This window comes from Metopolophium dirhodum, chromosome 7 (assembly GCF_019925205.1).
Source record: "Metopolophium dirhodum isolate CAU chromosome 7, ASM1992520v1, whole genome shotgun sequence".
Lineage (NCBI taxonomy): Eukaryota > Metazoa > Arthropoda > Insecta > Hemiptera > Aphididae > Metopolophium > Metopolophium dirhodum.
Genome location: NC_083566.1, coordinates 1,193,632 through 1,220,130, shown reverse-complemented (window position 1 = coordinate 1,220,130; position 26,499 = coordinate 1,193,632). Strand labels below are relative to the sequence as shown.

Sequence of the window (26,499 nt, the reverse complement as noted above, 5' to 3'; positions counted from 1 at the left end):
ATACTTAATAATAATAATAATACGATGATTTAGGTTTCAGTGCAGAATAGACACGTCCCGCGATGTTCCACAGTTCATAAGACAAACAAAAAACAAAAATGCATAACTGAACAACAAAAGTAAACTCGTTATATTATATGCACCGTGTAAACGTTTTGTTTGGTAGGTACCTATCTCTAAATACGGCAATAATTTTATTTTATTCAATGGCGTCTGGTCGATGATATTTACATTGCAAGCGCGTCGTAAAATAATAACGACAATAAAAAATAGAAATAGAATATAATTCGTGTGACCGGCTGCGGTAAGCGGAGAAGACGGTGCGGCGGCCGAGTGAAAATTAAAAAGTCAATAAAATCTGGATACACGATGGCCGATGGGTAGAGAAAGGTAGGGTTTGAATGTTTGATACATCTTTATAATATTATATATATTTATGAACTGTTTGGATTTTGTGTAATGGAAGGAACGTAATATTATATATTATAACATATTACACGTGTTGTTTGTAAAACATCTTAGTTTATATATTAGGTTAGAAATAACAAACACGGACGGACGTTAAACGTTCGTTCAAATGTTGAAATAAAAATTAATTCTTAAGTCAAGAAACGAAAATCAAAAAGGAACAGAAACAATGTGACAAACAGCGTTTGCTTACATACCTATGTCGGCTACATCACGTATAATAATGATATGCATCAGATGGACACGTAGTACATTACACATATATGTAGGTATATAATATAGATAGATATTATTATCGGTATTACGTTGATGTAATATAATATGCCGGTTTAATGGTTATATTATAATATATATTAAAAATTGTCATATATAATAACCGCGCAGGATCAAACAATTTTTTGCATTAATATACGTATAACTGTATAAGTACACTGTGAATAGAGTTGGTGCCAGGCGTATGCCTAACTATAATAATAATATAAAAATATTTACTCGGAAACGCAAAATAATGAACCTTAAAGTAACGAGCATTAAATAATATATAAATAACGATCGCCTGTTGGCTAACATAGTATGGAACAAAACTATATATATTATAATATATTATTATATAAAACGAAGTTGCCGCCTTTTCGCGTATAAATTATAAGCAAATATCATAATATGCGCGTTAGCGACGTATAGCCGTATAGGTACGCATCCTCTAATAAGATTGTATCGCTGTGTATGGAATACAATATCGTTATAATACACGGATTATAATATATTTAAGATAATAAGTATACTATGAGTGGCGGCCTAGGCCCGGCTCAAAGGGTAGGCAACATAGGCCCACACCTAGGGTGGCACTTAAGCGGCTCTCTAGTAAGAGGGTGGCATTTTCAAAATACTAATAATATTATATTGTTAGAGGCGGCAAAATTTGATTTTGCCTAGTTTACTATTTTCGCTTGAGCCACGATCCTGTATGAGTCTTTATAAAGTATAAATTATTATATAATAGGTTGTACAGGTATAGTATCGTATAATACAAGCGCCCGTGTACCGTGGCATTCCGGCCGGCGGCAGACCGTCTTGTGGTAGCGGACGCCGAAACACCCCTCAAGAGTCAAGACTATATAAATATATAATAGACACTGCAGAATATAATATTTTATAATATATTTAACGTGTGGGTTATGACAATAATAAATGAAATGTCATCGTGCAGCACCACCGAGGCTGTATCTAAGGGGAGGGCCAGAGGGTCTGAACACCCCTCCCCCCCGAAATGTTTTTCGGGAGATGTTTTAATTGGAGTTTCCGCGCACGCTATAGTCCTGCAGGAGGGTGTAGTGGTGCAGGTATCTACCTATTTAGACTTTTTACGTCCCTAAATATGACAAAACGTAGGTTTATGTATACATTTATACGTAGGTATTATTATCTACCTAATATGATTGGCGTTTTTTTTTATGACTTCGAATCTAATCATTTTGATTTAAATACTACAACATTATCATTAGAAAATGTTTACATGCTTGTTATTTTTATACGGAATTGGAACATTATGATCGATACAAATATTTAACTGTTTAAATTTTATCGGCAAGAGCCAATATGTCATAGACGTAATATCACTTTAGTGATTTAGACATTCGAATATCGGAATACACGAAATAATAATTATTAATCTGATATGACCCAAAAAATAAAATAAATTTAGTCGCGTATCTTCAGATAAAAATTCTGCCTAAAATGCACAGAAAATCTTTAGAACTTTTGTTTCGTCGATTTGCTCTTTTTCTAATGGACGTCCAAAACACAAATTGTACAAAAATAATAGTATAATATTGCGTATTTTGTAAATTGTGGTAGTGGTTTTCTCAGCGTTGTGTTAATAATCAATATTATGTTTTAACATAATTTTACTGATACCTATAATAAGTGTATAAGTACTTGTTTAGTATACATATGTATAACTGTATCAGTAAACTTTAAATTCTCAATTCAGCAGATTACTGGCTACACGAATGCTCGTGTTTTATTTAGATGTTATAGTCATTGACGGCGTTGAGATTCTTCAAATTTTCCAAAACATTTTTTTCAGAATATATAATAATATGTAAATTACAAATCATTCACAAGTATTTTTTATTTTTTTTTTTTGCTCGAACATCGTATCAGGTTTGACGAAAATAATTCGCAATAATTAACAATTATATACAGGACGTATCATCGTGTATCGTTTGCGTTTTTTTTCTTGGAACACATCGCAGATCGTTGTCATAATATTATTATTTGTAGTACCTGTTACGTATATTGTACCCACCGTTTTCGTTTATATATGACACGCAGATGATAAATAAACATACATTTCGGACGTATAAGGACGAAAAACAACCTAGAAATATATATTACCGTTCGATATAAGTAAGCGGTCGCACGGATATTCGGGTTCGGTAATTTTGAGTAATTTTTTTTCAAAACGATTCGCGGCGCATCGTCGTTATTTACTGTATATTCACTGTCTGTATAATTGTATATAGGTAATCTAACCTACCTATACAACCTAATGGGCTCGCTGCAAGTGTTAACGAATTCGAACGCTTGTGTTTTGTAAACAAATTGTTATCTGATGAAAATTACAAGATATTTAAATGTTTTATTGCCTAATAGACGCATCCAAAACTGGTTATGAAATCGAAATATTTATTATAATATCATTTAATTAAAACTAATTATAATATTTTGTATGCGGTGGTATAAATAAGTTGTTTTACAAATATTGACAATATAACACTTACAGTATACGTTATCATGTTATAAGAAACTTATTATTTATACATCGGCACATCGCATGCAAGGGTAACTGCAGTCATGTTTAGACTATATAGGTACCCATTAATAAGTATTAATCAAACGTTTTTTTTCTCAGATGAAAATATTTGAACGAAACGTTACGATGACAATAATGTGTTCATTACAGTAATGGTTTTCACAAGAAAAGAAAGAGTATGTTGTTTTGTTAAGTTTTCGTGGGAATATAAAGCAAAATTAAAACTAATTGTTTTAATATACTATCTGGTATACGTTTCAAGCCTTCAAGGTAAACATTTTTACTGGACAATTAGGTATTAATACAGTTTATTTGTTGTTGGTGCCCATTGGCGGGTGCATGGAAACGAAATCCAATAAGACTGTTTGAAATTTAATAAAATCATGATAGGTAACCTATACCTTGGATAGTTAGATTTTTTGCAAAACAAATTATGATTGTGTAATGAGTGTTATAAATGAAATAATAAATTGGATTCCTAATTGTATACCTATACGTACAATTTAAAAGTAAAGTCTGTTAAAAATGTATAAACCATGCCAAACGATAGTTATTCCTCGTCGTTTTAAATCGAACGGTTTTAAAAAAACGGTTCTATAATATATTTGCGAAACATATTTTATACACAATATTATAATAGATAGAGTGCATTTTACTATTAAAAAATCCAATGAGGTATTTTAATATATTAGTAGTATATCATTAGTAATATATTAGCTAGTATAGTGTATAATATTATTAACATTATTTACATGGCTTACAGTTATTTTAGTGTATGGAGGATATCATCACTAAACGATTTTGGCTTCTATATAATATATAATTATGATGATATATAAATGAATTCATAGTAAGTTATATACGTAAGCTGTATTCCTCCCCTCTACAAACATTTCAAAAATATTAGGTATATAGGTACTATAATATACTTAAAACGTTCTAGCCACTAATATTAAGATATTCATACAGATTACCCGATAAAAATTCGAATTTTACATTTATAGAGAAAGATATCCCGTTGACTTAGAAAACGCACATGTCCATATTCGTCTAAGATTTTTCGATTAATTTCTCCATTGTCTTATATGTAGCCACGTACGTATGTATAATATATTATAATATTATATCCAAAACGGTTCTCGGCACTATTACGTCAGTTCGTGCATTAAAGTCTCCCGCTTGCTTTATAATTGTTGTTCGCTGATATAGATTATAAATTATAATATATTATAGTATTATACCATAGAATAGATTAAATTTAATCTATTCTGTGATTATACTATTAAAAAACATAATATTATTGTATTTTAGCAGTCATATTATATTATATATATATTACTTTTTCGCCTCATATTATTTTATCATATTCGTTTACAATATATAGGACATAGGTAGGTACTTATATTGGTAAAACAATAGGTTTGAATTCAAAACGATTTTCTGCACATAATATTATTATATAGGTACCTACCTAAACATTATTAATATTATTGTTACATAATTAGGTACGTATACATCGTGTTTACTAGACAGAATCGGGTTATCATTTTCATTTTGAATTTTTTGAGCTTTCAGATCGAGATTGATGAATAAATTATCGATCGTAACTATATACCTAAGTATAATAAGTATACAATCCACGTATCTACATGCAGCGGCCGGCGAGATATGGTCGACGTTTGATATAATTTATGCTAAACAACTAATCGAATTTCTAGGAAAATCTAAATACTGCATTTAGACGCACGTACCTATGTATAATATATATAATAATATTATGTAACACAAAATATAATAATATTATATAACACAAAATATAATAGGTAGGTTTATATAGTGTAACATATGTAGGTAACCTCGTGTCATATAGGTACGCAAAGGATGGGCGGCAGAATAGTAGACTCCGCATCTGAATATAATATATTATTGTTATCTGCTCAAACCTTGAGCCGGTGCATTATATTATAAAAACGATTTCCAAATTTTCGACGAACGTACTTGAACGGCACCGATATTGTATATTGTATGCGTATACAAGAGTGTATACTTATAGCATTATTAAAAGTTATAATTTTTAACATGTAGGTACCTAAATTTTATATAGGGCTGGGATTCTAATATATTATAAAAAAAATATTCTTATATAAAAAAATTTATTACAATTTACAAGTATTTTTTTTTTTTTAATTCACTAGATTCTTAATATACCATGTTTGTTTTACCGAAAACGTCGCTTAGACTCGCTATCTAGGTTTTGACATTTTAACTATTGTCTGATAATATAATACGAACAACGAGTACCTATTATACCTTATAGTCTTTATAATTTGTTTTATTTATATACAAATCATGTTGGTGTGTAAGAATTTTAAAATAAATTTCCAAAAACTCAAAAAATGCACCAAAAACTCTACAATGGCCAAAAAAATTAAGAAAGTTATCTAAATACTAAGAAATTAAAAAAAAATTAAAATTAAATGTTCTTATTCTTATTCAAAAGTACATAAAACAAATTTGTGATAGTTCGAGTGTCGCACAGTACGTGTTGGAAAACTATACATAAAGTGCATCGAAATCCCAGCACTAATTATATATATATATATATATATATTAGCTGGTATACAATATATTTATATGATATTCAAGCCCGTTAGTTTTGCCCAAGCTGACAGGTATATATAGCTATACCTCCTATAAGTTATTATAATATTCTATATTAGTTATTAAATTATATTATATTTTTTTGATTTTTTAGCCGACTTACATCTGTCTGCACTTCTGCCACAGTCAGGTCCGCAAACGACTACGGCATTATATAGTATTGTATAACCTCGTCTAGGGGTCAGACACCACGCGTAACCGGAACGAATTCCGTGTCCAATCACTCCAATCCACCGTACGATGCGTACAATCCGTAATATTATTATATTACCTATATTATGTATACCGTCGCGCCCGTGTTCGATATTAGCGTGCGATTTACAACAATACGACGCGACGCTTCGCTGTCGTGGGACCCATCGCGAGTCCGAATCAGTCCCGCGGCGGCTGTTTCACAGGTCTGACCATCGTATTATAATTATACGTATTATATATTATTGTCTCGTCGTTCAATTTATATTTTTATATTGTTATAATCGAAATCGGGTTGCGCAACAGCCCCCGAAGAATAATAATCGTTATAATGATAGTAATAATAATAATAATAATAATAATAATAATTTTTTTTCAATTATATATTATATTGTTCAATGACCCAATATCGCAACTACTGTTGTAGTGCGCGGTTGTTTGTGCCAATTCATTAATCAACGAAGAAGACTGAGTGGAAAAAAAACCGTTCCACGACCGGGTCCAAACGACCTTATTTCGTCGCCTCGTTGCGCATAATATAATATATTTATCTTAGGTATTTAGACACTCGTTATTTATACATTATTTTCCCTAAACCTAATCATATATAATACATTCAATGAAGACGAATTGACAATTTTGTTTGTCAACGTAGCGATATTATAGTGGCCCTTGGGCTTACATTGATTATGACGATCCGTGTCGGTTCATTATGTATAGCATATATTATATTACCTACTATCATAATAAATTCGTTATATTATTGTATTATCGTGTTTTGACTCGACCTTGTCACGCGGTGAGACGCTACTGACTTACCATAAGAATCGTTCCGTCCTCGTGGTCGTTGTGTAAGACGACCGCCGCCCGTTTACCGACGTCTTGATACGGCACTCCGATGTGTTCCTGTAAAAGACAAACGAAAAAACTCGTTAAAAAACAACAAACATACTATATGTACCTATATACAATAAAGGAATGTATATTTATATATATATATATAATACATATAGAATGTACAATAACGTAACAACATAAAAGAATCAAATTATCGTAGACAGATACGCAATGCATTTGTTTTCTCATTCACTTCTCTCCTCTTCACAACGATACCGTTAGGTTATGGTTAGAGATATAATATAGGTAGGCCGTAAATCCAAATAAGTAAAATATATAATAGGTACCTATATAGGATTCATAACCACCATAATTATACCGCATTAACGTGATAAACAATCGGTTGGTCAAAGTCAACTCCACCTATAATATAGCTCATGGCTATATATGTCGTAAATACGATTTATCGCCATAATGAGTTCAACACGACCATACGAGGACCATATAAAAACCACCCTTATTAACAAATGGATTTTGAAAATATTGCCAATATTATGAATCATTATAAGCATATACCTAATATCAAAATAATATTAGGTAGGTATATATTGATATTTCAGTAAAAAATATTACATTTTGTTTTTAATTCAATGAGCACTACATTATTTCTATTGATGTAAGTAACTAACGAATTTTTCATATAATAAATATGAAAAATTCGTTAAGCTTCACTTTTGAAATCTATGACTCAAGAAAATGGGGTTAAAAATACCAATATCTATTAGATATCTAACAATATATTATACTAATTACTATTTGCAGAATCTATTTTTATATAATTTTATATAACTTTTTTTTTATCAATTAGGCATGTTAAAAATTGTTTAAAGATCGTTTTAGATGTAGATAAATAATAGGCGATGAGAAAAATAGAAAATTTGTTTTATCAATAAGAATTATTTAATTTGTTCATCTCTGTTATTTGAAAATACATTATATAGATATTATCGGCATGTCAGGGAGTGGTGCAAGGTGTGTATCACCTACATCATCCTAGGTCTCTTAAAAATAAAGCTCTGGCGATATTGCTGAGGCTGTAACGCGTAGGAAGTGTCAAACAATCATTACGATGGTTCTATTTTTGGTTCTACCATTATGGCGGTTCTACATACAATATTATATTGTGTTATAATAATATAAGTGTACACTCGCGTATTAACAACATAATAATTGGCCGTGGCGAAATGTTTTTTTTGAAATACTATTTCTCCATGCAAGTTTCGTCGATTTATGCCACTTATGCCGTCAATCCATTTTACGGTGAATGGACACATTTAATTTGCGTAATGCATAAAATGTGATCATCGTTTAACGGGAATTATAAATTATAATGCATATAATACCTGCTATGTGTATAATATATTTATAGAGCGCCAGAATCCGTGCAGTCCGCATCGTCTACAGAGGTTGGTAACTAATAATATTATGAATTATGTGATTATTTATGAATTTTATAGATACCTATTAGTCGAATCTCAAAATATATATATAATTTAAACTCGCGTCTTATTATTCAAATCTTCTATTCCACATTGCTCATTGTTAATATTGTAAAATGCGCTCATTTTTACGAGTCCCTTGATTTCGGCAACGTAATAATAATACGATACTAGGTACGCATAATACGCGATTTCCCGCTTAAGACGCTATTATTCTGGTCCCTGTTATTGGAGAGTGTCTTAAATAAGTTCCACTTACTGTATGTAATATTATAAGGCAACGCGTGTATATATAAGTAAACATTACAACGTTTGGTCGTTTTAAGTTGGTTCTTATTCTCTGTTATTAGTTTTCTGACCAATCATAATGATTTAATAAATATATAATATAAATGAAAACAACTCGAGCGGTGTTGGGCCCCGGGCAGTTACATAATAATGTTATATATAGATAGGTACCTGCACGTCGTATTTTGTACGTTTCTATTATATTATTATCTATGTACCTATGCGAGCTCTTTGTACGGGATACGTATTTATGTATTATATTATTATAAATAAATTATTAACGACAGTAAATTGCAATATGTTATAGTATTATGTATCATGATATACGCACGTGAGCGCAGAATTATCAGCATGTTAGTTTTATTTGGTATAATTTTATCATTAAATTTCGCGGAGAAATCACTTGTAGAGCAGGTATATAATAATATAATATATAGGTGCATATAATATATCGTGTACATTTAAAATGCGTATTGGCCGTTAAAAAGACTGTATACCACACCTTATCGCGAGTGATAAACTCTAGCTTGTGTGGGTGTTCATTCTTACGTTAAGTGCGCACGCGCTTGTGTGTGAAATACTGAAATGTGCAAGCGTATAGGTAGGTACAAGAATATGCGTCCATACGTGAACAGTATACACAATAACAATTTTTATTTGAATATTCATATCAATTATTATAGATATAGGAATATATTATATAGAATAGATATTTATAAATTGTTGTACAACGAACATAATATTATATGGATGAATGTGCATGGATTAGTTAATTTAAAAAAAAAAACCATAGCACGCTACTCGTTATTTTTCATCTACGAGGAAAATCTATCAATCATAAATCTGTTTTTGTTAATAAAATAATAAGTAACCATGACAACGAAAACCTTATGAAAAATCGGGCAGAAACAAAAAACTTGTATAATGTTCAGCCCAAAAAGATATTTATGTTAAAAAACAGTCTTACTGACGTGTCACACAACGTAAACATAATACATATTATTATAATTTATAGCTATATTATAAATGTACGCGTTTAAACAGTCTTATATAGGTACCTACCTACTAATGCGGAAATCGTTTGCGTAGCAGACAACTGGACGTAGAAAATAAGGTCGAATTCATAAAATCTTAGGTTTTACAGTTTTCACTATATTATACCTATTACCTATGTACTAAGAATTATTTTAATTAATATTCATGTCTTATGGGATACGAAATGTAGATTTATGTTATTTGTACAAAAGGATTTTGATAACAATTGACAACTGATTCAAAATCAAATATTGATACCGGATATTTACTACCAATGCTCAGTTACAAATGTTATTAAACTAGTAAACTACCTAAATTTTAAGTAAGTAAAGAAAAAACTACGAAAATTATTAACTTTTTTTAAAATTTAATTTACATGGAAAAATCTCCCTGCAGATTCCGTTAAAATAAAAACTGAAAATTCCCAAAATCAATCCGAGTGTTTACTTAAATGCATTGTTTTTATTCAAATTACTGCAAGACTTTTAAGGGAACGACTAAACGAGCAATTATTATTTCGAATTACCGAAAGTTTTGTACTATCGAAGGTCTAAATTATCGAGAGTCGAATGTAAGACATACTATAGTATAATATATTCCACTTAGTAGTAGCGACGAATCATTTGTATCGTTTCATAATACTCGTCAAGCTGGTCTACAGCTGGCGAAAGAAAAATATATCCAATAACCGATGCAAAAACTAGCTAATTGACGAGCACACTTATATGCAGGTAATACTTGTCATCGTTATAATGTGAGACTTGAATATTTGAAACGTAGCCAATATCGTTACGTCCCGGGAGAGTATAATTAATTTATTAAAATCGTAACATTATGGTTTTTTTTTTGTCATTTAAACTTGTCGTTAAAATGCCTTACTGTACATAAGAAAATGTGTACCTTCACTTTCACCACCGGAATAAACACGAGGATTGCGTAGCGTTTTTATAAAATTAAAAATATATTTTATACATCTACATAAACCTACCCCACCAAAAATAAATGTTTGTATTCTTCAAAATGTTATCATTATCCCACTCCACAGTCAACTTTTGAGTTTTTGATGAAATGTTTTTACACAACTTTAAGTACTTACTTCATATTTTAAAGCATAATTATTATAAATTATAATATACCTATTTTTATATCAACATTTTGTACATCAACATTTATAAAAATATAAAATAATTTATATTTTAATGTTAAATTATTATAATATTATAAATAAGTAGTAGTTATATTACTTTTATTCATCATTCTAAAAAAAAAAAATGCATAAAAACACAAAAGTTGATCAGGACAATGCTTTTAAGTATAATAATAGTTCAGTGCTATAAAATAATCACCTCTGTAATTTTATTTTGCGTAGAATGATGAACGGCCGCAACGAGTATAGGCATTGTCAATGTTTTATTCATTTAGTATCTTGCCATGTGTGTGTCTTAATTCATTATCTAACGTTTCCATTATTATTATTATTGAATAGTAACCTCGACGAGTGACATCACAATACACAGATAACACCACACATAAACAAACACGAATTGTATATAATATAATACCAACATGGACGTACACATACAAGTATAGACAACCGTCACCCACGCTTGGTTTTAGTTAGGGTAAAAACAGGAAACCCGACGATAAGCGTTATCGTTTACGGGCAAAAAGTTGGAAACCGGTTTGAACTTCGAAGAAAATGTTCTAACACATATTATATTAGTGCGGCGAATAGGAAATAATAAAAAAAAAAAAAAATTAAAATCGAAAGCGGATTAAATATATTTCATTAAATAAATGTCAATGTTTACAATATTACTAGGTACTTGTTAGGACGTGTGCGGACATTATAAATGATACACATAATATTAGTATATTATCATAAGCCAAATAATAATTTGTACATATATAATACAAGATAATTTGACGTATTATAAAGATATAAGTACCTACAGGCTATAATCTACATCATCGGCGTGCGCTAAACTTTAATAGCAGAAGCAACAGGAAAAATTGGGAGGCCCGAAGTTGTCATTTTCTTGACAATGTTGTTGATTATCAGGTAAATATTTTTGAATGGAATATAGTTGATACATCGATAGGTAGTTGATGATGACTTTGCATTAGACTTAACTTTTAAATCAACGACCAGTTGTTCACAACCTTTCATAGAGTGAACTTTCATCGAGTATATACATTCACAGATAAGAGCCGTTGGGTAAAAAAGTAACCACGAGTTTGTTGACTTTGAATTTTAAAATGAAATATAAAACATTAATTAATCAAATAACAATAATATTATAACAGTATTATATTCTTCTCATTATTAGTTATGTCGTATCTATTGTGTTTTCACGAGCGAATACATGAGTTAATGTTGGTAGGGGGGGGGTTATTCAGTTACCAAATGGCTTTATATTGCCTTACCTAAGTCCTAACCCTCGGGATATAACCTAATATTTTTCCCCTGAATATGCTGGACACAAAAAAAGGATTTAAATTTTGGGTACAGCATATTAATGTTATTAATATTACATAATATATAGGTACTGGGACTATAGATAATATATATTATGTTAGAATTGTGTTAAATAAATTATGCTTTATTCTGTAAGATTTTCTATACACGAATGTAAACACAGCTGATGTTAATCAATTATTATTATTTTAGAAATATTAGAAATAGAAAAATATAATATTTACGTTTATTTTATTATTTAGTTTTTAAAAAAGACTTAAATTATAACACTTATTATTGACTTTATTATGATGCTGTGCTGTCTATACTATACATATTAATAATAATATAATAGTCAATAAATAATATCGGTAATAAACGTAAAATATCCATCAGGATTCAGAAGATTTGTATGCAAATGTGTTCATTTAAAATCTATCAAAACATGTAGATTAACACGAAAATTGCTTTGAATTTTCCATGACATTGTGTATAGCATTATGCATCATGCACATTATATACCTGCACCATTTCTAGAACCGAATAACCAAGTTTGTTCATCAAAATATTATGTAATTGTGGCTTGGCTTGGCGCGTTGGCTGCGATCAGTTACGCAACGTGACTGAGAATAAGTAACGGCCGCCGCCACTAATTCCCGGATGGGTGACCACCCGGGTTCGTAGTGCGCAAAAACCTATTTCCACATATACACGTGTTCCTAATCAACTGTACCAACCGTTCCAACCCTACCAACCATACAGGCTAATGAACTCAGTCGTTAAAGCCTTAATCCAATACAAAAAAATAAAAATATGTAATTATTATTAATTATATAATGTATATGTATAGGACAATCGTCGAAGACCATCAATTTGTATAAAAATTTAACGAGTTCAGTAAAATTAGGATATCTGCAGAGACGTCGGAGTTAATCTACTATAAACACGCTTACCATTTTTTAACGTTCAAAATCGTTAGGTACCTATATTATTTATTATTATAATGTCGTGGTTAAAATAGAGGAATTAAAGTATGCTGAAATTAGGTTTTCGTTTTAAAAATGATTTTTTAGTATAAAAGTATCTAATCATAAGGCGTACAACTGTACAACCGGTATAACCCGTAAAATTACGACGAAAACGACGTAGATAATACCTTTTGCGTATAGGAGGTAGGTATTACGTTTTTTGACGTCAAATCGTAAATAGTAAATACAATAAAATATTAAAATGCGTCATGATGCATTTTCGGAATACGAATCGTCGATTAAAAAGGGAGGAAAAGAACGGCTTCGCCAAAATCTAACACATAACTCGTATATTATACACTATACAGGATGCCCATCGTGTTACTTTCCGTGTACATGGTAGTTGAATATAATTATAATACTTCTGGATATTTTTTTTTATAGTGAGCAGCAGTCCATGGTATTATTATTATCATTTATCCGTGATAATATACCAACCACCGACTACATTTTATTCTCTACCAAATACCAAGACACTACAGTCACTACTTTATATTTAATACACGATCGATGTCGCCGGAATTTTAAGAGTTAAACAAAACTAATTGTCATATTATATCGCATCATCGCGATATTTTATTTGTTTCTAGTACTTCATTTTATAGAATAGTATTAGGTGAAATGCATGAAAGTTTTATTCAGTTTTTGGCCATTTATCGAGGTACTTATATATAATTCCGTAATCTACTCACTGCAAGTGTCTACTGCAGCTAAATAACCAACAGGTACTTGACGTACCAATATATTATTATGTTGGCAGAGCAGTAAAATGAAAAAATTAATTGATATTATAATATTTTTTAAAATATCGATGTGGACTTACGTCGTTCGGTAGTTCGGTGTAGTGCACCGTGTCCGTGGTGGCGTTGTGATGTGCCGTCCAGGCACGCAATTTGTCGCCCGTAAAAAGACGATCGGACGGCTCCAGCTGCAAGTCGTGGTGTTCTCCGAACGCCTTCAGTCGAACCTTGTGCGCACCGTCCGCATTCCGTTTGGCAATCGAGTGCAGACTGATGACTTCGTAAACGGGTACTGTGAACAAAACACTGGCTATTAACACCTTGCAAATCTATATTATTCTTATTAGGCATATACAATTTAGACACTATAACGTATTGACTATACGTTTGGCAATAATTGTTCATGATTTAGTCCGGTGATAAGATTTATGATAGGAGGTATTTAACTATTATTATATTTTAAATTTTTGTCGTAATAATGTAATTATTAGACACTATAGGCATAATAATCTGTGTTTGTAATAAATAAATATAAATTAAATGCTTTTTTCCGATTGTTCGTCGTTTATTATTTTAATATAATATTATGGCCTACTGTGTTATTAAGATGGTGAAAATTGCCTCTCTTACATCCCTATTAAATGATTTAATGATAATATACCTATAGATTGTATGATGGTCAATTGCAAAGTTATAAATAACAATAAATAATTAAATACGTATTAGTACTTTGATACCGATCGATTTAATTTTTTATTTTTGGTATTTAAATTTTAAACGTTAAACGCGTAAATAACATTGTGGAAAACAATTAAATAAGTAAAATGGTATAATGTTTGGTACTATATAGGTATATGTGTAACACTATATTATTATAGCTCATATTATTATACACTATATATACCGGTGTCACTGTTAACAGAGCAGGCAGCATTTAAAATATAGTTTTGGCACCTACGCAAACACCCACAACACATTCGTGTAATAGACACTCCTGCTGTATCAGTGAGTATATGTAACGCGAAGAAGAGGAGGAAATCTCACGCAATATAATAATATCACTTGTGCAGATACATTGCTCCATGTAGTGCCTACCTATATAATATACCGTCCCTTATTGTCACCGATGGTTAGGTTATAGGTTTGCTGCAGGCAGTGCCGCAACTACCACCAGGGCAAGCAGGGCAAAGCCCTGCCAGAGGGCCCAAATTAATTTTTCAAAGGGGGCCCATAATGGGTGGATCCTATTATTATTTTTCCGGGTTTTTGATTTTGTAAAAATGTATTTTGAATTGAAATATTTTAAATATTAAATATTAAGGAGTTCATAATCGATAAGTAATAATGCGGTAAACATAGACCTTATGCTTAAATAATAATTTAGATTTTAGGCACAAACTATGAAAAGTCTGTGGTATAAGTATAAGGTCTTTGGCGGCAAATCAATTTCACAGATTTATTCTGTGATAAAAGATTAATGATGAAAAAATCACCGATCATCTTGGCGTTGGCTACACTGAATACTCAGTTTGTCTTATAAACCAAAGCATTATTCTGTGACCAAAGTAAGCACCACTAAAGTGCAAAATAAAAATAGAATAAAAATATCTCTTTTGTTTACATTTAGGTACCTACATACAAAATAATAATTCACCAATTATCTTCCGAACTAACCTTTATGGCTTATGCCTCTATGTGTTTTAAATTATTTCAAATTTATAATCACCAAGTTACTACTAGGTACTTTTAATTTTCACTTTTCATTGAATAGTTTGCATTGCTAATAAAAAAATACTTTTATTAATCATTGCTGTTAATACTTTAATACTTGACTTATAAGTTATTTTAATCATATTTACAATGTCAAAATATCTCAGTGGTTCAGCAAAAAGGAAAATGAGAATAAAAAAAGATGAAGAAATAAAGAAGTTGAGAGGTTCATTAAATATGTTTGTAGTAAAAAACAATTTGGATAATGCTGGTAAGTGGTAAATATATATTATTAAATACTGGGTGGTTGTTAAAATTCCTGAAGTTAAGATTTTCTTAAGACGAAGGTCGTTTACTAAAAACTTAGTTTACTATTTACACATTTACCTAGTAATAACATTACATTCTGCATACAACTGTAAATAATATGATGTGAATATGTGATATTTTTTTAAATATTTTAGTTGACAAGTGTGCCAAAAATGTAATTATTAAAACAAATAAAAATACTGATGTGGAATCGTCTGGGACTTGTGATGATACTGAGCCAGACATATTTGATAATCAAGGTAGGAACCTAAATTAAACTTTTCAAAATTATTAAAATTTAAAAATGTAAACTATACAAAAAACTATGAGGATAAACACATCATATTCAATAGGTAGAATAATTTATAATTATGTTGATATTTATTACTTAGTGATTTAAGTATAGTTTTAGCATACTTTTTTTGTTTATAATTTGCAATTTCCATTTGTTGTTTAATTTATTATATTGATATACCTATGTAGGTGCCTAAACTATAGTTGTTCACTTCTTCATAATATTATCATTATAAATTGTTATGAACATTTTAGTTTATTGTATTTTATAAAGTGATTTTTTTGCTTTTAGTCGATAACTTTTCCACCAACTTAATTAGTAAAATAAATGAAAATACTGATTTGGAATCGTCTGTGACTTGTGATGATACTGAGCCAGACATATTTGATAAACCAGGTAGGAACCTAAATTAAACTTTTCAAAATTATTAAAATGTAAAAATGTAAACTAGGTGAAAATGAAAATAATGAAGTAGAATCGTCTGACACTTGTGATGTTACTGAGTCAGGCATATTTGATAAACCAGGTAGGTAAAATATATTTCTCAAAATACCTATAGTTTTCTTAAAACTTAAACTAAACTAAATAAATTAATAATCATAATAATTACATCTATTTCAATTGATATTAAATGTAAAAAGATATTCATATAGCTGTTAAACAGTTTTGATATTCATTACCTATCTTATAATATGTATAGTAAATTTTGTTTTATTTATAGGTTTAGATTTAACAAATGATTATCCAACTGACCGTGGACATTTTAAAGAGTTTGATACTGTAAAATCTGATTTGAAGAGAAGTATTTTATTGCATGGACCATGTAAACCAACCAACATAGAATTTCCCTATAGCCCTGATGGAAAAGGCATCCTTAGACGTTTTTCAGCACAGTTTTATCACAAAACTACAAATACAGGACTATGTATACCCAGAATATGGTTATGCTATTCAGTCATTTTAGATTGTGCATACTGTGAAGTATGTTGGCTTTTCGCTGATAGGCAAAATAGAAATTTTAAAATAAATTGGATATTAGGAATTAATGATTGGCACCATATTGGAGAAAAAATTGGAGCACATGAAATTTCTCAACAACATATTCAAGCCACTGAAGTCCGAGTACGCTGGTTAAAAAACGAAACTATAGACAAACATATGGAAGATAAAATTATTAAAGAAGCTAGTTTTTGGAGAAATGTTTTAATTAGATTAGTCAAAATTATTTTATTTTTAACTGCGGGGAATACTGCTCTCCGAGGAAACGAAAACAGTAAAACTAAAATAAATAATACAGAAGGAAACTTTATCAGGACTGTAAGGCTAATGGCAGATTTTGATCCTGTTTTAAATAATCTATTGAATAATGAAAATAATAAAATAAAATACCTGAGTTGGAAAATTCAAAATGAATTAATTCATTTATTATCCTCAGAAGTATTAAATATATTAGCAAACGAAGTAAAAAGATCTAAATATTATTCAATAATAGTAGATTCGACACAAGATATAACAAAAATTGATCAATTGAGTGTTATACTGCGTTATGTTGTTTTAAACTATGAAACAAAATCATTTGAAGTAAAAGAATCTTTTTTTGGGTTTTTTGAATTAGAGAACCATGGCTCAAAGGATTATGAAAATCTTATTTATGATGTGTTGAAAAAGTACAATTTAGACATCCAAAATTGTCGTGGCCAGGGTTATGATGGTGCAGCAGTAATGAGTGGAGCTTATTCAGGAGTGCAACAAAGAATATCTTCTACCGTGTCGAATGCACATTATGTACATTGCTGCGCACATAACCTTAACTTGGTGATTTGTGATGCAGCCAAATCGACGCAAGTTGCAACTAACTTTTTTACAACATTACAAACTATATTCAATTTTTTTAGTTCTAGTTGTCCTAGATGGGCATCACTTGCATTTGGTGATGACACTGCCAAAACAATTAGACTTAAAGTATTAAAAAAAGTTTGTCCTACTCGCTGGGAGGCTAGGCATTCATCAGTATCAGCATTAAAACAAAGGTATATAGAAGTTATAAAATCATTAACATATATGAGTTTATCAAGTAGTAAAGTAGATGAAAAACATATGGCAATTTCAATTAAAAAAAAAATAGAATCTTTTGAATTTTTACTTATGTTATGTTTGTGGGAACGAGTATTGCGTCCTTTGCATGGTATCTCTAAACTTTTGCAGAAGCAAGACATTGACCTCCAGAAAGCATTAGATAGATTGACTGATGCCTATACTTGTATGCAGCAACTAAGGAATGACTATTGTAGTGTAGTTGAAAATGCAAGCAACCTGGCAATTAAATGGGGTATTCCAACTGATGACAAAGTGGTTCGCCAAAAAAAAGCAAGGTTGTTTTTTGATGAAGTAGATGGTGACAGACGAATGAATATCACACAAGATAATTTTAAAATAAAAGTATTTTTACCAGTTGTTGACACAATAATATGTCAACTTAAAGATCGATTTAAAGGTTTACATAACGTTTGTAGTATTTTCAATTTTTTGAAACCTCAAACACTTTTAGGACCAGATGAAATTACTATTAAAGGATCATATGACTTTATTCAAATGTATCAATCAGATATAAGTTCTGATTTAACAAGTCAACTGCTATCAATCAAAGAAATTATAAAAAATAAAAATTTGAATAGTATCCAAGCACTGGCCTCATTTATTCTCGAAAACGACTTTGCTACAAGTTACTCTGATGTATTAGGAGCATGTATAATTTATTTGACATTGCCAGTAACGGTTGCAACAGCAGAAAGGTCTTTTTCAAAACTTAAAATAATAAAAAGCTATTTAAGGAATTCAACTGGACAAGAACGACTGTCCAATATTTCAGTTTTAAATATCGAACAGCGTCGTACAAAAGAAATTGATATGGACAAAATATTAACAAATTTTTCAAATATGAAAGCAAGAAAAATGAAATTTGATTAAGTATGAATTAATATATTGTTAAGTTTATTAAAATTATTTAAATATATAACATAAAATATATAAATACAGATATCATTTCCACAGAAACATAGAATACAATAGTTTTACAAAATAATAATCATTTATCATACCTTTTAATTTTATCAAAAAAAAAAATTTCTAGCAGCATTTTATATTATTATGTACCCTCTATAGTTGTAGGGCCCGAAATTTAATTTTGCCCTGGGGCCCTAAATTACTAAGTTGCGGCACTGGCTGCAGGTGAGGTTAGATCCACCTTGGTTAGCAATAATGTATTTCACTGGACGAATATTGTGTGTATCTTTTATTAATTATTACTCTATGCGTCACGGAAATGAGAATAGCTATAATTTGCAGTACTTGTATAATGCAAATCACGAAATAATCTTTGGGGATAGAAAACATACGATGTATAGGGACATTGGTCGACTTTGATCGTATGTGAAATAGAACGAATTACAATAACGAGTTATATAGTTGGTACTTTATAACTGCGCTGCAACTTATATGAAGTGGGATGATCGATTCCCGCCTTTTGCCAGTTTGCCCACATCTCGTAGTAATTAGAATAAAATAAAAATGTCTATGTGGGCGTTGGTCGTTGCGCTGTTAAATGAAAATATGTCCCCGTTCGAAAAAAATCTTTTTAATATTAATTGTGCTTCTGAATAGTAGTACTAACGATTTATATACCCGGTATCAGCTCGGTTCCTCAATATACCGTAATATTGCGTTAGTATTCCGACTAGTGTAAACCAGAGACGCGTATTTTAAATTCACAATATTTACGAACAGCAAAACTTTAGCAGCTGTTACTGTTACAATGCTTTCCGGAAACATTCGACGATTAACACTCAACGCGTACAAAACCATTGGAATAGTGTATTTACCTACTAAAATATAGGTAGGTACTGTAATATACTAATATAATATAATGTATATATAATGCTGATGTAATGTCGTATCGGCTATATTAATACTATATTATATATTTATATATATATATAAGGTTGGTTATATATGACACGCATCAAATTAAATAAAGTGTACTTATATATAATATTTTAATATACGAGATAGTCTATTATACCTTCTGAATGGTGCTCCACGTGAAATAAGGTCCTCAGGCCATCCACGTCCATGTGCTCGTGTAACTGAAATCAAAAACAAAATGATTATTATTTGAGTATAATTACCTACAAATAATATTGATATCGTATTTTAATCATCCATTCGTATCCGATCGGAATCACGTATGATGGTAACATACCGACTCGCGATTTGTAAGTACACACAATAAGGCTGAGGTATAAATGCGTAGATTAAAGATCCGGAGTATCGATCGAAAGATAATTCAAATATCGGAATCCGCTATAGACCTGTGCACGTTCAATGGGTAGGTATTATATAAGTATACTTATTTCTGCAACCAGGTGTCTGCTACAGGTTTCCCTCGTCCACGATCGACTCGACACGACACCATATGAGCACCCTATAATGGGTGCCCTATTATAGGGACCTACAATAAATTTCCAAGCTACAGACGGTTGTCACAAATTTGTACGTGTTGCGTTAAAACGCATCCAGTCGAGCGATGTGAAGCCACGATTGCGTAACGCTATGGGCAGAGGTATAATATATCATTACATACAGTAATTTAATACATTAAATTCAAAAGAAAAAGAAATGTAAAAATCTCTATTTTTGCGAATGAATATGCTCACTGCAAACGAGTTTCTTTATTTCTTGTAGAAATAAGTTCTCGGCCACGACTTTAGAAAATGGTAACTCTATATAAAGTACAAGTTATGCAGGCACGGATCTAAACAATTTTAACAGAAGGGGCTCAAAAAAAATTGGTTATATTTTTTCATTTTTGACTATTATAATAACAAATGTATTTTATTGGTAGCCTAGACGACAGAGGGTGACCGAGCTGCACCCATAGCCTCCAACCCCCCCCCCCCCCTCTGAATCGCCTGGCATAAGTACTACATAAGTAGTACAATAAGATATTTCGATATGCCGATGTCTTGCGAAAAAGATGGACTAGGTAACTCTGTGACGGCCCACGAGTTCACGACCACATGGAAATTGATAAACTTGATTTTGGTTCTGCATATTAAAATTGAAAAACGGACATTAAGTCGAGAAATGTCTTAAGATTTAGTCATCTACAAATAGCGTATAGGTATTGAATAAGAAACGCAACCGGATATCATAATATATATTATATGATCGAGTTTTCCGACTGTGTAATGCGGCGCATATAGGTATGCAATGGTATACCATCACGATGAGTCTTTCAACCAAACCCGCCGGCCGCCGTTCGGACAATCGGACATCAGACATTCGGACCACGCGTACAATAATAATACGTCATTAAAATATATATTACATCTTCTATAGGTAGAGTACACGAGACACGACGACATGCATAATACACACTTATATACAATGCGTCATCGTCAGTGCGTACCTATATATGTATATAGGTACCTATATAACGATATATAGGTTCGTTAGCCCCAACGGCAGCCCATTGTTTGGGGTGGATATCGGTTGCCGCCGTCGCATTATACGCGGTCGACAAACTACACGGAATAATAATATTATTATTATTTGTTATCATGATAACACAAAAAACCAGGACAATGAGAAAAGCATTATTTCGTTCGGCTGCAGTAGAGTGACGGATTACGGCCGAAAACGCAGAGACCGACCTCGTCCCGTATAGAAGGTCGAGAACCACGTAGAGCTGCGGCTGCGGGTGATGACGTCCCGTGTCCATGTCTATAATAATAAGACTGTGCTAGCGCGGGCGTGTGTTTTTAACTGTTTTAGGATGTAGGTTCTACATAATATTATATACGGAGCTCAAGGACCTTAAGAAAACTGACAAAATAATAATGTAATTAATTCATTATAATATTATGTGCAGCCCGCTGCAGAAGAGCTGATAACACTAAGGACCCCGACTCGTATCGCGACCGCAAGGATTTTCGCCTACCTTGAGAAACGTCTCTTATTAACGTGTGCCTTTTATTGTGTTCAGTCGCGTATATTGCGCCGACGACACCGCAGAAAGCGCAAACTCACCCACGTGGTCGGGATCTATATGACTATATATATAAGACAACGATTCGGATCATTAACCGTTCGGTGAAAGTTTGGCGCCATGAATTTAAGAAAAAAAAATTAAATATTATAATATGTCGATAATGCCGAACAATTTTATGGAAATCCGTATATTGTTATTAAACAGTGTCCTTATTGTCTTGCGATCGAAGAAGTTATAACGATTAAGTACGGACAAACACCGGTTGACGGTATCCAACATACAATATCATGCATTCATGCGTGTACGCAATAGTAACATAGCCGCATTGTGGAATAATATAATACGTCGATTGTAAATTATTGTTATTTTTTTTTATCTTTTATGGATTTTAATTTTATATAGATAATAATCGTGAATCGTAACCGAACAAGGCCTTCAATTATCATAAATCATCTTCCGTGTAGAATTGTATTAAAACAAACATAATTTAAGGTTGAAACGTTATATTATTACACATTAATTACCTATTTATATTGTTATTGTGATTTAAGGCTGATAATATAATTATATTATTCGACGTAAATTAAATAAAAACGCGGAAAACTCCTGAAATATATCAGCATTATTTTCAGTAGATTTAACTTTTGCTAGAGAGAAATACCACCGTGATGGTATATCAATATAATGATATTATTATGTAGATCGACGTAGGTTGGTTTTCGTAAGCCAATCGGTGTGTACACAGGTACTTACGTATTTTACATAAACCCCAATCGATCTAAAACAATAACAATAAATAATAATTATTATTTATTAGATATTGAACGGCTGACGTATAGTCTATTATTACGTCGATTTTAGTACTGCCGCCAGTCGACCTATTGCCAATAACGAGAAACGAATTGGAAAATAATTTTTGTGATATCGTAAACGCCGGTAAAAACTGCGATAGGTACCTCCATATTATGTACAACAATCATTACAATCGAATGACGAGATAACTTGGCGTGCGCACACAATCCTTGAAACAATAAAGCAATCGACCGAGATGGTGTCAATGCGGTGGCACGGGAGGCCGTCAATCGTGACAAAACGTTCGACGACGATTTACCGCAACGTCGGAATTTTTCGTTTCGTTTCGAATATTATTGTTCGCGCGTCGCGTGTCCCGATCGCGAGACTTGCGGGCGGACGTTTGGCAACACAATAATTTTACCTACCGACGACGTGGGTGTTACAATATATAATAATATAATATTATAACAAAATGATATATTGTTATTGTATAGGCACCTAGCTGTTGTATTAGATTGGAATTGGTTTCTTTTTTCGTTTTCGCCGATATAATATTATAATGTACTGCGAACTCGCGAGTCACGACCGCTGCAGGTGTACCTAAAGGTATAATATATTATTATATATATATATATAGGTACACAATATGATATATATATGTACGCGTATTATATACATTACGGTGTATACTATATAATGTGTGCCGGGTTTGACGCAATCGCCCCGCTGTAACGACCGGGTACACGCGGCGGGCCCAGTTTCGTTTTTGACGTCGTGTATTTCATATATCATACCCATATGTATGATATACAATATTATTATGTATTATATACGAGTATAATAATAAAATATCTCGATCGAATCGGTTGCGATTACGTCGTTATACAATTTATATATTATTATTGTAGCAGTACGTACCTACCGCCACGCGTGTGTATATAACGATAATATTATTATCATGCGTATACCTATACACGTATTCCCTAAGTGGCCTAAGTAGTTCACTATTGCCACTTGCGTAAAAAAACCCGACCGGCGGCGCACGCGTATTGTAAGCCTGCTGTCGGCGGTAAAAGAGTAAAAAAACACACACACACTTAATATCGCGGCAGGCGGTGGCGGTATATAGGTATAACGATATGGTAAAAAAAAGCGTTGTTTTACGATGTTAATATTATACATATTATAAAGGTATTATAGACACCTGCGGCGCGATATGAACCAATTTCTGTGTAATACGAACTAGCCATAGTTTGTCGTTTTCGTTCGACTGGTATATTATATTATTATATCCGTATACACATACATCTCGTGTATACGCGTTTCCTATAATAATAATATGTAACCTGTTAACGCAGAGGGATGAGAAGAAGGTTTGAAGGAGACGCCCGACGCGGCGACGCCCCCTGTGACCAACTACGCACGCGTATAATATTATATTATTGTCACTCAGGTCAGCAATATTACGAAATCGCCTAATTTTTAAAATAGTTTTTTTCAACTCTATAATATTATTATATACGTAAAACGATATAACTAATATAATAATATTAACGTTTCCTATAATAATATGTAACCTGTAAACGTAGAGGGGTGAGGAGAAGGGGATGAAGGAGACGCCCGACGCGGCGACGCCCTCTGTGACCAACTACGCACGCGTATAATATAATATAACTATAGCTGATCCCGCTGGCACTTCGTTGCCCGTTAAATGTACCAATTCTATATGACTCAAACTTTGTTCAATTCGTTATTTAATATTCAGTGTATGGTGTATGGTGTTCAAAATGTATCTTAACTTTTCTGTTGCCCGGAATAAAAATTCTGATTCGCAGCAGTATATTATCAGGTAGGCAATCTACCTACGGTAGATCGCGGGCCCCGTGCTGTTTGAACGTAAGTGTATGATTTAACTCTAAAGTATCGATAACACAGAACAATATGTAAATCCCAAATGTAAGATATTTTTGTATTAAAAAATTTAAACTTGCGACCAGATACCTAATTGATAAAATAAATACAATATTTTGTAATAACTTGTGCAAGATGCAGATATCCGTATTTTTAATCGCAACCTATAATGACGAACAGTCATTTACAAATATGAGGAAAATCACCACCGTCAAGCTACATAGGTATACAAATCTAAAAATCCAAATAAAATTTCATAGATAACTATAGGTATAACAGTCCACCCCACCAATATTTGAATAATGTCAACCGAGACACAATATCCGATAACCCCTCTGCAGCAGAATATGGTGCGGAAGCTTTTTGTTTTGACTATATAGGTAGGTTCATACTAATATGATAATAAATGGATGATAAAATACAATCATATAATAATAATATCATATTATACCAATCCTCGAAATATTAAACCCCGCAATGTCTAATAATGCGAAGACTATATAGTATATAATATATACCTAATATATATATAGTATGAATATGTATAATATCTTGTTTTTGCAGTAATTACCGTGTTGGCGAATATTTGCGACGCGAACGCTGTGATGCTGATGAAACTCCATGTCGATAGTATTACCATGGCGGCAATTCGAGGCCGGACCCGCGGCAGTGGGTGTTGGGGTTGCGGGTGCGTTACAGACGTCTTCCGTAGTCGCCGGTCATCCGGGATAAATGGGCACCGCTGTCGTCGCCAGGCTGTAAATTTACAAACCAAATACTGTTATATAATATTATTATAATATGACTAAACGCGAGTGTTACACGCTCATACACACCCGCTGAACGTTATAATTATATTGTATATATGCGTATATATGTATATAATATAGCTATATATATGCGATACGATTCGCTACAGCTGCTGCGCACGTCACACGGAAGGAAGTGTATGATAATATATATTATACTATTTGGCATATACCTAAAGACGATCGGCGCGTGAAGTTAACTTTATAATAATAATATTATAACACACGGCGGCGTATATATAGTCATATCGCGTGGCGCAGTATACCTAAGCATTATAACTGAACGATAACGCTAATTTTTCTGCGTGTAATTAGACGGGTTTGAGTATAATTTAACGACGTATAATATGCGACTACCGCGTCTTCATATTATATGAGTCCGAATCTGTATTGTTTATGATATATTATATAAAACATACGTGGTAAAAACATAGGTATATTATCATAACCGGAAGAAGAGTTTCACGTACGTCCTATGGCCATCATAGTAAAGGTGTGCGCGCACACACGCACATACACACACAAAAGTATAACAAGGCATATAATCGCAATCATAAATATGGATGAATATATTATATTCCACGCTTCGTGCACACA

General features: G+C 31.9%; 2 protein-coding genes across 3 annotated transcripts in view; one reads left to right on the top strand and one right to left on the bottom strand.

Annotated features, from left to right (window-relative positions):
• LOC132949474 (A disintegrin and metalloproteinase with thrombospondin motifs like) overlaps positions 1–26,499 on the bottom strand; it is a 57,859-nt gene that overhangs the window by 13,063 nt on the left and 18,297 nt on the right. For both annotated transcript variants that reach the window (XM_061020386.1, XM_061020385.1), the window contains exons 2-5: positions 25,665–25,849; positions 20,417–20,480; positions 14,108–14,316; positions 6,959–7,045 (exon numbers count right to left, since the gene is read on the bottom strand). In XM_061020386.1, coding sequence (XP_060876369.1) covers positions 6,959–7,045; positions 14,108–14,316; positions 20,417–20,480; positions 25,665–25,733 — 429 coding nt within the window. In that variant the 5' untranslated portion in view covers positions 25,734–25,849. The remainder of the gene's footprint in view (positions 1–6,958; positions 7,046–14,107; positions 14,317–20,416; positions 20,481–25,664; positions 25,850–26,499) is intronic.
• On the top strand, positions 15,191–19,492 carry LOC132948868 (zinc finger MYM-type protein 1-like). The gene is made up of 5 exons (XM_061019545.1): positions 15,191–16,005; positions 16,199–16,303; positions 16,630–16,734; positions 16,790–16,864; positions 17,060–19,492. Exons 1-5 carry the CDS (start codon positions 15,885–15,887, stop codon positions 19,303–19,305), a joined length of 2,652 nt encoding a protein of 883 aa, XP_060875528.1. The 5' UTR covers positions 15,191–15,884; the 3' UTR covers positions 19,306–19,492.